This window comes from Myotis lucifugus, unplaced genomic scaffold, assembly GCF_000147115.1.
Source record: "Myotis lucifugus unplaced genomic scaffold, Myoluc2.0 scaffold_3, whole genome shotgun sequence".
NCBI classification, from domain to species: domain Eukaryota; kingdom Metazoa; phylum Chordata; class Mammalia; order Chiroptera; family Vespertilionidae; genus Myotis; species Myotis lucifugus.
Window position 1 is genome coordinate 28,165,624 of NW_005871051.1, and position 13,775 is coordinate 28,179,398.

General features: G+C 49.0%; 1 protein-coding gene across 1 annotated transcript in view; it reads left to right on the forward strand.

The window, feature by feature from the left end:
• Positions 1-13,775, forward strand: part of INPP5D (inositol polyphosphate-5-phosphatase D) — a 95,833-nt gene that overhangs the window by 38,970 nt on the left and 43,088 nt on the right. The window contains 4 exon segments of the mRNA XM_006082792.3: positions 4,253-4,403; positions 6,703-6,874; positions 10,759-10,899; positions 13,346-13,433. Coding sequence (XP_006082854.1) covers positions 4,253-4,403; positions 6,703-6,874; positions 10,759-10,899; positions 13,346-13,433 — 552 coding nt within the window.

Genomic DNA, 13,775 nt, shown 5'->3' on the forward strand with positions numbered 1-13,775 from the left:
TAATGGGAGGCAGGAGAAGAGATGGGTTTTTTGTTTCACCATCTGAGCTAGCCCCTATCACATTGTGTTCTGTGTGACTTTTGGTGATGAACATCAATAAATTCATGTCCATTCTGTTGATCTCATAAACCCCGAAGGGACGGCTGCTCTGTGCCTTGCACATCGTAAGTTGTTAACAAGCCGACTGAACTAGGAAATGCTGCTCTTTGCTGTTCAAAATGGCGCCTTGGTTATGTGCTCTAGGTACCTGCCGAAGACAAGGAGTTCGTTCCGGTGCCGGGAGAGTTGTCGCAGAGCAGAAATGCAGTCACCCGTAGGCACTGCCCTGGGAGTGTCTGTCCCTGTGCTGGGCTCACGTTCACAGCGAACGGCTAGGGTGTCAGGGTTTCCTTCTCTGTTTCAAAATGACTTGATAAATCTCTTCAGGAAGCCAGTGGCTATGGAATGAGGAACAAAGTCTGGAGGCCTTGACCGTTAAGGATCATGGGCCACCCCCTCCCTGGCAGCAAATGTGGTTCCCCTCCTGGCGTGAGCACTGACTGTGCTTGCAGGACAAACAGGCTCGCCTTCCGTGGACTTGCCGTGCTGAGTGACGGCTGTTTGTCTGGGCCCCTTCTTTCCAGCTGGGCTTGGCCGGGGGGGCGGGGCACAGTCAGGTGTTGAGAAGTGGAGGCCATCCTGCCCGGCTCCAGCTCCAGGGCGGGTGCAGCACCTGCAAGGCCGTCCTCTCCAGTTCCCATGCCTCCCCCTCCCCTGTGGCCTGTCCCAGGGTGGTAACTGCTCCCCGGTGCTAGCTCTGGGGTGTGGCACCCCTCTTATTGGTATCCCTACGCCCTGTCCACTAAATTCTCCCCAAACTCCCCAGTTTCATATGACATCTGCTTCCTGCCAGGACTTGACTGATATACATGATACTTCTTTTGGACATTTTGCATTTTAAATGATTGAAAAGGCAGTGGTGAGGGGAGGGGTGCTCCCTGCTATCTACCTTCCCCCGTGCCCTTTCTCTGCATACCCAGTCCCTGACCTGCCTGGGGTACAATCACGCCATCTCTCCTGGCTCCAAATGCAGCAAGTCCATCCAACCATTGATTGCTGAGCACCTCCAACTGCCAGGTGCTGCAGCACCATCTGGGGTACATCAGGCGACAGGTGCACAGTCAGGCGGACATGCACTGGATCATCCCCACAGAGCCCCGTGCTCCCACCAGCCCATGGTCAATGCACTATTCACCAGAAGGCCCCAACTCCCGCCTCTCACTTTGACTGGCAGGTTTGTTAGGCCACGCCCAGGTGAAGCTGCCCTTTCTGCAAACCCAGAGCCTCGCTGGCCCCCTCCCTGCCCTCTTGGCCATCCTGCCTTGACGGAGGGTCTTTCTAAGCCCCGCTTAGGAATAAGAATTCCTTGACTGGCTGCTCCTGTCTGTGCAGGGCCTGTGGAGCCCCCATCACCGGTCTAGACTGCTCTCCTCACCCACCCACCCCCAGTCTGGGCCTCCGGGTCCTCGTACCACATTGTATCTGTAGGGGTTAGATTAACTTTATTTATTTGGGGGGTTTGGGTAACTTTAGAGTGTTCTATTATTCTGCATGCTTAGTACACTGCATATTTCATCAATTCTAGAACCTTTATTTTTTCATGTCTCTGAAATAAAATGTGTCCACAGTTGACGGTATATGGTAGTTTGCATGTTAGCGTTTTAGCAGTATGTAAAACAATGTCTTAGCACCAGCACCTTAAATTCCCACATCCTACGTGCTCTCTCAAACACCTATTCCCCGGCTGAGAACCCTCTTCCAGACTCACACACCCTTCGTTTCACTTTGACTTTCTCTGATATTTTCAAATCCTTTCCCCACACAACTAAAGGCCTGTCATCACTAGCTGCCCATTCTTTGGCAGGATGATGCTTTTATCACAACTGCTTTAATGAAGTCAAGCTCATTGATCTTGCGTCATGGCAAATTATTTTTGTTATTCTGCTCATTTTTGGTGCCGAACCTATTTAAGTTACTTTCTAGAAGGCCTGGCTGCCCCTACTCAGATATTTCTGGTTCAATAATGCCTGAAGGAGATTGCTTAGCAGGGGGCTTTGTGAAAACAAGAGAATTTATTAAAAAGAACTTTTTAAAACCCTTTTGTTAAACTTTCTACACTTGAGCTGCACACTCAAGCACGCACCCTCAAGCACACACACACACCTTTCCTGCACAGATTTAGACACGCGTGCTGTGTATATACACATACAAACACACTTGGAGAGAAAAAGAGAGGCCAAAGGGAAAGCCCTGAGTTAAGCTGAGAGGTTGAGGTGGGTTCATTGAAGGCAAATATACCCTCACTGCAACATGGGGTTAACCACCAGGAATAAGGAAGGGTTGGGGACAGGTCTGAGTCCTGGTCCATTCCCCGAGGTCTGGGTCTGGGTCATCCATCCTAGTCTTCTCTCCCAATGCCTCTTACCTGTAGCCCTCAAGACCCTCACACCAGAGCACCGCCCCATCCTCCCTGCCGGGCCCAGTCAGGCTAGGGCAGGAGGCACCCGGCTTAAAGGTGAATGAGTCACGACGACCCAGCCACACACAGCCCTAGACCCTGCTGGTTCACCAGGGTGGACTTTCCACCCCCTCCCTTTCTGCCTATTGGCCTCCTTTCCCACCAGCGATGGGACCCAGTCCCTTCAGTAAGAAGGCAGCTAGCAGTCCCTAGGGGAGCAATTGGACCCCTGACCTCCAACTCCAAAGATGGCACCTTCTCAACTCATTTTAAAATCGCATGACTGTCTTTGACCTGATGGTGGTTATGATAACAAGGGTGAATCACAGACACTCAGTGTTAGGACCAAGGGTGCTGTGCCCCTTTGAGGCCAGGGAAGCCCCACCAGAGAGGGGTACTCATCCCTGTGTCCAGGCCCCTCTCTGGAGCCCAGCTGCGTCTTCCTCCCCTACCCAAGGCTGCAGCCCTGCTCAGCATCTCCCTGCCTGGATCAGGGACACCCTGCCTCACTGTCTACCTTTGCCCTTTATGCCAGAGGGAGGGGAAGTCCAAGATGCCTCTGGATTTCTGGCTGGGCCAATGGGGAGATGACAGTGCCACTCTTCGAGACGGGATGCCAGGCAAGGAACTGGATAGGGAGGCTCGATAGGACACTGGGACCTGTTGGGTAAGGAGCTGTAGGGTTCAGCATTGATGAGAATGTAAGTCTTCTGCTGGGAGTTGTCCCATCCACCCTGCTGCCTGATAACCCCTCACGGGGAACCAACAGGGGCGGGGCCTGGGGTGGGGTCTCAATAAGCAGAGCCTCAGCAAGAGGAGCTGACTGCTCCTGGACCTCCTGGAATTTCCTGCTGAAGTCACAGAACTGGAGGAAGAACTGGCCCCAGGGCATTTGAGCAGCCCTGGGGAATTGTCACCTGGCTCCTCTGTCATCAGCAACAGAGATACAAATCAGGGAAGATTTTTGTACTAACTCATCTTCTGGGCTTTGATAAAACAGAAGTATAGTAAATGAAAAAATATAGGAATAAAAGCCAAATAATTGCTAGAATAGATTTTTCCTGAATTTAAAAATAAGTGATTTTTTTCAGAGGGGTGGAGGGATAACTTCTCCGCCAAACACACACACACATCTCCGCCAAACACACACACACACACACACACACACACAGAGAGAGAGAGAGAGAGAGAGAGAGAGAGAGAGAGAGAGACTAGAAAAACATTCCAAACTATTAAAAAGTTCTCTCAAGGTTGTGGGATTACAGGTGATTTCTATTTTTACAAAAAAAAAATCTGTATCTTCACACAGACAATAGGGTGCTGAAGGCCTGGGGTGGAGGAGGAGGGGGTAAGCTGGAGGGGGTCAATGGGGGAGGGGACACATGTAAGACTTTCAACAATAAAAAATTATTTTTAAAAATTCTGTATTTTCTAACTTTGCCATAATGAAAATATATTACTTGTATAATAAAACACTTTTTAAAATAAAAGGTTTTTTTTTAACTAAAAGAAAAAAATCTTTCCAACTGTCCTATTTGTGCCTTTCGCAGACTGGCTCTTGGGGGCTGCCGGTCACAGGATGTGAGGGTGTGGGCGTGGCAGGCAGGCAGGCCCAGGGCTTTTTCTGGATCGTGGTCGCCCCCTGGTCTCTGCTGCAGGTGGCCTCAGCCCCCTGGTCTCTGCTGCAGGTGGCCTTTGTGGTTGGGTGATGTCCCAGCCAGTCAACCATGCTTCTGTTTGGGGTTCTGTCCTCAGGCATCTGAAGGTGTCCCCATGAGGTTCTTCACCAAGCTGGACCAGCTCATCGAGTTCTACAAGAAGGAAAACATGGGTCTGGTCACCCACCTGCAGTACCCCGTGCCACTGGAGGAAGAGGACACCGGCGATGAGCCAGAGGAGGAGACAGGTAGGGAGGAACACCGGGCAGAGGTGGCGTGTTTCTCTCACTACACGTGTTCATAGATTAGGTGGGTCTGTTATCAGGGGGAGAGAGTGTGACACAGTGGTTAAGGACACGTAAGGACACAGGCTCTGGAGCAACATAGTCCTGGGTTGGACTTCCTACTCTTCAGCCTCTTAGCTGTGTGACCTTGGGTGAATTACTTAACCTCTCTGAACCACAGACTTCTCTTAAAGAGACAGTAAAAATAATATCTACCTCTCAGGGTGTCATCAAATGAGTCACTAAACATAGAGCCCAGAGCCTAGTACATAGTAAGTGCTCAATAAATGCAGGTGCCATCATCATCAAAATAATTAGCTGCATTTCACTGGGAAAAAAGTGAAGGAGGGGAAATCCTTGCTGCTAACTGGAAAGGAGAGAAAGGTGTTTCTTTTTGTCATCATTAAAATAAAATAAAATGTACAGACCCTTAAAAGCATGTGTGAACCTGACATACCCTGTAAGCCGCAGAGGGACAGACAGAACAGAACAAGACCCGGCAGAGAAGGCCCTGCAGTTGGCAGCACACCTGGGTGGCACCCTTCTCTTCTGTTCCCCCTAAAAGTTTACTTCCTAAAAGAAAACCCTGAGATACTGAATTGAACCCTTCAGTTTAGAAGGTCAGGGCACTTTCTAAATTCCAGGGCCTGGAAACAACCAGGACCCCAGGGTGGCCCCCAAGGGAGGGCAGATTAGAGCAGAGACGCTGAGGTCCCTAGCTGTCTCCCCTCCTGTCCCTGGCAGGCTGCTGCCAGCCATGTACTAGACACCCTTCTCATCCCACTGCCATGGGCTGGCTTGTGGGTCCCCACCCACCTTCTTCCCTGCTTCCTGACGACCCACTTTGAGTGGCTACACAGCTCACCCACTGCCTCTGAGGGTGAACTCTCAAGGCGGCCTTATCAGCTCGGTGGAGAGGGTGGGGCAGGCAAAGGGTTTCCAAAAGACCACAGCCGTGGAGGCTGAGGGGGACCCGGGCGGGCCATGTCTCTTCTCCCTCCCTCAGCCCAGTAAGAGGTGCCCTCAGTGGTGAAGTAGTCAGAGTCGACCTGTCCATGTGTGAGTGCAGGGTCACTCACCAGGGCTGTGCCACAGCGAATGTCCCCCAGACGTCCCCCAGATGTGCTCGCCCTTGGCCTCGACACTGAGCGACCATCCTGCAGAAATGCCCTCCACACGAGTGTCCTCACTTGCCTTACAGCCCCCGCCCAGCTTTTCGGCCCCTCTGGGGATGGCCATCTGAGAAAGTCCCGAGACCTGTAAGAGCCAGAAGGAGAACCAGTGTCTGCCAACTGCAGGCTTTACTTCCCCAAATGAAGCCCAGGTCTCAAGGCGCTGCAGTCCCCGTGGGGCTCATAACAGATTCAACCATCTAAAGAGCCAGAGAGCCCCGCGGGAGAGGAAGTGAGGGCTGATCCTTTCAAGAGGCAGCTCTGTGGCCAAGGCCGTGGGGCGGCCATTTGGTGTGCGAAGAGGCTCAGGCAGGAGGTCCTGGATGCAGGGGCTCAGGACCCTCGCCCATTTGCGGTGTGGAGGGTGGAAGTCCTCCTAAAGGTGAATGGGCAGGAGTTTCACTTCCCAGGCCAGTTCAAGTCATTTGTGTCCTATTTCAGTTCCCTTGTGAAGGAAGACCCCTCAGTTGCTTTATTTTTATTTATTTATTTATTTATTTATTTATTTATTTATTTATTTATTTGTCTCTGAGGGCCTGGGGTTCAGGGGACAAGGAGGGCAGAGGCTGGAGAGAAAGCAGAGAAAGGGGGCAAGGTAGGAGAGGGATGAGCTGGTGTCGGCCTGCCTGCTCCCCACTCTGCTCCTCCTGTTCTGGGAATGGGGCCTCTCTCTGCCTGGTTCAGGGCCTGCTTCAGCCTGGAAAGCTGGCCGTTCTGCTGAGCTGCCTAGGGTTGCTGGCTCCACCTGCCCAAGGCCAGCCGCTCTGCCTGGCATGGCCGTTGGACTCCAAATGTCAAGTGTTTGCTGGGTGCCTCAATGGGACAAACCATGCTAGGCCCCCGAGCCAAAGACCACTAAGACTAGGCCCCTGGCCTCAGTGGGCTCCCCGTCCAGTCGGGGAGGCAGTGAGGGGACGGGGATGGCAGGGGCAGTGTGGGCACAGATGGGTTCTGCAATTGGGTGCAGTGGCCTGCGAGGTCACTGCTCAGAGGACATAGTGCATCAGCTACGCGGCCCTCTCTGTAGGTGAGTGATCCAGAGAGAAGCTAAAGCTCAGTCCGAATGACATTTCTGCTCTTCTCTTGGGTAGAAGGTGTTCCAGCTCCACCTGAACTGCCACCGAGAAACATCCCTTTATCTGCCGGGCCATGTGAGGCCAAGGAGGTGCCCCTCTTGAGTGAGAATCTGAGAGCCACCGAGGTCAGCCGGCCGAGCCTCCCTGAGACCTTGTTTCAACGACTACAGAGCATGGACACCAGCGGGTGAGTCTCCACCTGGTGGGTCCCCTCAGAGGCCAGCCTCAGAGCCACAGCCCCCAGGCAGCCCCCTCAGAACTCACTCCTGGAGGTACCCCTTCCACCCCAGGACAGGTGGTTGTGGAGCCCACTGGCCGGCCAGAGGGCCTGGTGTGTCTGAGGGAGCCCAGCTCACCTGGTGGCTCCACTGCATGGGCACTGGGTGGCCCTACTCAGAGGCTCCGTCTCACAGCCCAGCGGTGTGGCGGGAGCTGGCTCTGGAATGACGTACATCTGCTGCCGTCGGTGTGGTCCAGACTTTAGGGACCTGTGCTGAGACTCCCTTACTGGGACTTGCCATAAACTACACCCAGCATCTTTCCATCACAGTGCCTCTGGAACAGTGATGGCGAACCTATGACACGCGTGTCAGAGGTGACACGCGAACTCATTTTTTGGGTTGATTTTTCTTTGTTAAATGGCATTTAAATATATAAAATAAATATCAAAAATATAAGTCTTTGTTTTACTATGGTTGCAAATGTCAAAAAAATTTCTATATGTGACACGGCACCAGAGTTAAGTTAGGGTTTTTCAAAATGCTGACACGCCGAGCTCAAAAGGTTCGCCGTCACTGCTCTAGAACCACCCCATCTACTGAGTGAGATGGCCCAAGCGGAGGAGCTGCCTGCCCTGCAGCCCGGACCAGCCACACAGCCCTTTCCTGCTCCGGGCCCCTGCTTCCTTGTCACCGGTAAATGGGTCAGAGCAATAGTTCCATGTGTGGTACGAGCTGTGAGGTCTGCACAGCATGGCGCTCCTTCCTTTGTGATGGAGGCTGTGAGATGCTTTTATTCCAATACTCTAAGTCTTACTTGCTCTGACCCAGGGTTCTCAGCATACTGGCTGGTCCACACTGACGAGATGCGGGGCTTCTTTGCCCTGTGGTCCCTCTCTTAGCAGGCCCAGCACTTGCAAATCAGAGGCCCTGTCTTCCAGGCCCTGGGAACGGCTTCAATAGGAAGGAAGCTCCATGAGGATCTTGTCCCCAGTGCCCAGCATGTTGCCTCGTGTATGAATTAGTTAGTACCAGTAACTTCCCTGCATTAATAATTTAGAAACATTTTTGTTTCTTTGTGAGAAAAGGGGCTCCCAAAGAATATCCCAGGGGCAGGCTGCTGCAACATCTCCAACTTGAAAGATCAACTTGAGCTGCCGAGGCTGCTCACCTACCACCCAATCTGACAGAATACAAAGGAAATGCCTGCAGGTACATACAAGCACCCGGTTGCTAAGATACCTGGAGTTTCCTGTTTCCACCCCGACACATCCCCTGATTCTTCTCCAGGCCCACCATGCTCTGCACACTCTGAGTTCCCTGTACTTTTTATCAACTGGCTACACATCCAATGCTTTGAATATGTTCATACATTATCCTGATTATCCTGATATATGCATCTAAATAACAAATGCTTATTAAAATATTCCATGCAGAGCCCATTGTTGGTTTCTTTGAGTTTGCATTTCTCTCCAGGTTTAGATGCCAAATGCAGTGACTTCCTTGAGGAAATAGGCAGGGAGCCCAGTGGTGCCACCATCTCCCCAGTCTTCCCGCCTCTCCCACATCTACGGACTCCATCTCCTCTCCAGTGCCTCCTCTCTAGGGACAGGTGTTCTCTAGGGCCCAGTGGAGCAGGACAGTGTATGCAGCGGAGCCTCTGGGCAGCCTCCTGAGGAGCCTGGGGGCAGCCGAGGGCTTGTGAGCAGGGGAGGCATGCTCTCTCTGGTTTTGCTTCTCAGTTAACATGCGGCAGTAGAACCTTCCTAAAACTTCTGCGTGGAGTTGGGGATGAGTACATGGCGCATGGTGGAGGGACCTCGGTGACACAGTGCCGGCCCTCTGTTCTCTTCTGGGTCATGAAAAGCTGAGATTCTTCCTTGTGTTTGGAAGTTAATCAATTTTGCTTGTAAAATAGCTCTGTACACAGAGGACTGCCTTTAGGTTATTGTTAATTATAAGACGACCTGTACAGTCTTTTGTGCAAGTGAATTAGATCTAATCAGTTAGGTGCTGGTTAACATAAGACCGCTGAGTAAAATTAACTTCTGAACAGCAGAGTTTCCATCTTACGTCAAAACGTTTCTAACGACAAACATTTGAACAAGTATCGCTTCCTATAGCAAGGCTTAGTGGTCTCCAAGTTGTAAATCAGTAGTCATTAGAATGACTAAAAATACATATCTTAATATATATGGAGATTTTTATGATGTCAAGACTCAGAACAAGTATAGATTAAACTTAAATGTTCTGACAACTGGTACATAAATAGTTGCTGATTTCTCAAACTAGAGAAGTGGCTAGTTCACTTCTCTCTAATCTTAAGAGCAACAACTTTTCATTCTTTCAAGGATCCTCAAAAGAAGCCCCAAAAAACCTGTGACCTCCAGTTTGAATTTGATTACCTGTCAAGGCTGGAACAAAGATTTTAAAGGCTTGCAATAATTTTTTTTCCACACGGGTATATCACCATCCTTGAATCTCAGCTTCCTCGTCTGTGAAACAGGAATAATAATACCTGCCTCATAACACTGATTTGGGGATTAAAGGACAAAATGAGCATAAAGTGCTTAGCAGAGTGACTGGGGTGTTATACTCAGAAAATATTTGCTGTTATTAATTTTTAATTATAGGAGCCAAGATTCAAAAGTTATCTAGAGCCCTGTATGGTGTAGCTAAGTGGTTAGAAAGTGGTTAGAGCATCGGCCCATGCATTGCAGGGTCCCGGGTTTGATGTCCAGTCAAGAACACATTGCAGATTCAATCCCCGGCCCTGGTCAGGGCACGTGTGGGAGGCAACCAATCAATTTGTCTCTGTCACATCGATGTTTCTCTCACTCTCTCTTTCTCAACCCCCCCCCCCGCCCCTTCCATTCTCTCTAAAAAAATCAATAGAATGCCAAAACCGGTTTGGCTCAGTGGATAGAGCGTCGGCCTGCGGACTGAAAGGTCCCAGGTTTGATTCCGGTCAAGGGCATGTACCTGGGTTGCGGGCACATCCCCAGTAGGAGATGTGCAGGAGGCAGCTGATCGATGTTTCTCTCTCATCGATGTTTCTAACTCTCTATCCCTCTCCCTTCCTCTCTGTAAAAAATCAATAAAATATATATTTTTAAAAATCAATAGAAAAAATATCGTTGGGTGAGGATTAACAACAACAAAAAAGTTATCTGGGAAAAAAAGGTGCTGGGACATAGAGTAGGGGTGTGATCAGATATGGCCTGGGCTCTCCTCTGCTGGGCCGTGGTGTTCAATGAGCAAGTCTGACCTGCAGTCCATGAAGGGGCTGGACCAGAACTGGGAGGGAGGCCCAGGGCAGGGCACCTGGGCTGCCACTACCACATTCCCAGCCCCATCTCCCATCACAGAGACTTCATTCCCCACGGAGCCTAGAATGACTTGGAACTTCCCGATACAGGGCTCCAGGTGGCCTTGGCTGTGAATTTGCAGTTGGCATGTGAGCTAGAACCATTTGCCATCACTCAGCCCTCAGATTCCATGTTTAGGAGTAGATGAAGTAGTGAAACAACTCCACGGGACTTTTCCAAGCTGTTTTATCTTCTTTTTAGAGGATAAACATTTCTGAGTATCACTACCTTCCAAGTACTGGCTTGGGCAAAAGCCTTTATGGGTAGGTTACCAGGCCCCCTCCCTTGCCCAACCCTTTAATCTGGCTACAACCTGTTTTTCTAGCCCCTAGTGAGACCCAGGGAACCAAACAGATGGAGATGATCCCCTGAAGGACCTTGTCTCAGCAGGAGACTCAGAATGCAGATTTCTTCTCCTTTTTGCTGGTGTCTGTGGCCAGCGGAACAGGACAGCATGTTTTTATTTGTGTGTTTTTTCCCCTCAGGCTCCCAGAAGAGCATCTGAAAGCCATCCAGGATTATTTAAGTACTCAGCTCACCCTGGACGCTGATTTTGTGAAGACGGGCTCCAGCAGTCTCCCTCATCTGAGGAAACTGACCGTGCTGCTGTGCAAGGAACTCTATGGGTAACAAGCCGGTGGGGCAGAGGGCGGGGACCTGGGCAAGAGAGTCAGCTATTAGGGTGACCCAGGGCTCCCCCTGGCTGCTCAAATACCGCTGCTGTACTAGGAATAATCAGACAGTTGGCGGGGCTTAGAAATCTTCATGGTTGTTTCAGGTTTTGTTTGTATGGTATTTGAATTGTAGTGCCTTTTTTATTTATTTAAAAAAACTGATGTTCCTTGGAGACCAGTTGCTATGGGAAGTGGTGAGCAGGAGGTTCTCCGTTGGAGATATTTTCCCATTTGATGCTGTTGTTATCATTCATTTATCACCAAGGAAAACATATACACCTGATACTCTCTTTTTAACAAACAATTTCATGATGACTGGTAACAAGCTTTTATTTCTGCTCTAATGGAAATCCCACTCTTCGCTCCTTCCTTGTCCAGAAGAAAATATACCTTTAAGTCTCTCCACTAAGCTTCTCCAATATCTTCAGCACATGGGCAGTGTTCCCCGACACCTGATTGCTACCTGGACCTGGGTCATTCAAGGTCATAGAATTAATCACATGCCTCTACTTCAAAAAGGATCCAAGACTTTGTTTTCCCCCAAATTTTTGAGTGCCGGTGATCCTAAAACTAAGAACCCAGCAGTTTACTGAGCAGCTAGATATGAATACACTCAAAGCAAAAGTGTTCATCCTATACTCCCAGAACACAATATGATGAAAACAGAAATAACTAACAGAGCTAGCCATAACCACTCAACCATCTAAACCTGTTTAGATGGTTTCCTAAATCACAGCTGAGTTCAGGAAGAAACTGACACAGTGATAGGCTACCTGGTGTCGGTGAGGGAGACTGAGTGCACAAAAGACCCATATAAAACATAACTTTTAAAAAGGTGAGAGACCGCCCTGGCCCGTGTGGCTTAATTGGTTGAGTGTCATCCCATGCACCCAAAGGTCACCAATTCGAATCCTAGTGGGGACACATGCCTGGGTTATGGGCTCGATACTCAGTTGGGGGCATGCAGGAGGCGGCCACTATCACATAGATGTTTCTCTCTCTCATTCTAGCTCTCTCTAAAAATCAATAAAGACATATTTTAAAAAATAAAAGAGTGAGAGACCAATTTAAAATGAGCAAGTAATTGCTCACTAGTAAATACTGATGATAAAGTGTTGACTAAGGTAAGCAAAAAAATTTTACCAAGGAAAAGATGAAAAATGGAACAGTAAGAAATTACAGATCACTTTATAATGAAATCCAGCCCACTGAGGATGAAAATAGCAGAATGGAAAAAACCAACAATATCTAGATTAAACAAAAAGCAAAGCAATATATGAAGTTTATACCAATGTATAAAACTAACAAAATTCCCAACAGAAAACTAACAAAGGACATGAACAGTTTGTACAAAGAGAAGTACAGTTACAACCAACCTTGTAAAAAAAATACTTAATGACATTAGAAATTAAAGATATGTAAATCAATTCACCAGCATTGAAATGCAGCGTTGAGAGAGAGAAAAGAAAATTAATTGAAGGAATTCGGACAGCACATCTGGCTTGGACAGTGCTGATGACCTTATAGTTGATACTATGACTCAAAGGCTTAGAAATATTGATCAAGCTCTGTAATCTCTGGTTATCCTTAAATTGCAATTGAGAATAAGAAAGGAAGAGCTATATGAACAAAGCTGTTCAGAGAAGCCTTTATTTATGATCCCCAAGATCTTAAAATAATCCAAATATCTACAATAATTTGGGCACATTTAGCCCATAGATTATTTGGAAACCACTAGAATGTCAAATTTGTAAAAACATTAACAGTTTTGGTGAAGTAAGTGAAAAGTAGAACTCAAAATTGTCTGCCCACCATGCTTACAACAATTGAAAAAGATGAGAAGGGAAGGAAGAATCCATAAAGCTCTAGTATTGGCTCATCAAGGATCAGGCCAAGGAAAGTCTCTCTGGGCGTCCATCTGAGCTTGGATGAGGGGACTTGAACCAGGAAGCACGGATTTCCAGCACAGGGAGCCCTGGGGCACCTATTTAAAATGCAGATTCCAGACCAAATCAGGTTGGGACCCAGAAATTTGCATTTTTAACACAGGTATATGTGTGTGTGTGTGTGTGTGTGTGTTGTGTGATTCTTAGTAACAGTAAATGTTGGAACCATGCGTTACTAAGTGATTTCAAAGTAGTTTTGAGATTCTAGATCAAAATTTTCTACAGGCCTTGTATGACTAAGCAGAGGTAAATCAGGTCTACAAATCACAACTCCAGTTTGGTCCGCGGGTGTGGGAGGGGAAGGAGTGGAGGTCTGGGGGATGGGCAGGCCTGCATCTTTGCCTTCTGGGAAGGACTTTTGCCTTTGCCAGACGGGGCTCAGATGGAGCCAGGGTCTCCTCCGCTGGAGTCCTCACTAATCCTTGACCTTCACCTTGTCCCCTGCCCCCCAGAGAAGTCACCCGGACCCTTCCCTCCCTGGAGTCTCTGCAGAGGTTGTTTGACCAGCAGCTCTCCCCCGGCCTCCGTCCACGGCCTCAGGTAAGGCTTTGTGGGTTGGAAAGATGAGTTTGATAAACTGGGGTTGGGGGTGGGTTATCGAGGTTGCCAGAGTCCAGATGGCTGGACTGTCAGAGTATGCTGTGGGTGAAGGGTGAGAGCCACAGAACTCTGCCCATCCCCCCCACACCACCCCCATAAGGCATTTCCCACTGCCTGATTTTGATTTGAGAAATAAAGATTTTAAATTATGCACCCACCAGCAAAAGGACTTATTAGTACTAAATAAGGTGGCAGGGCCTCTTCCCAACATTTTCTTCAGAAACCTAAAGAAACACATGAGGTGCCTAAATTCTTGATCCTGCCTTTGCCCCAGGAAGAGCA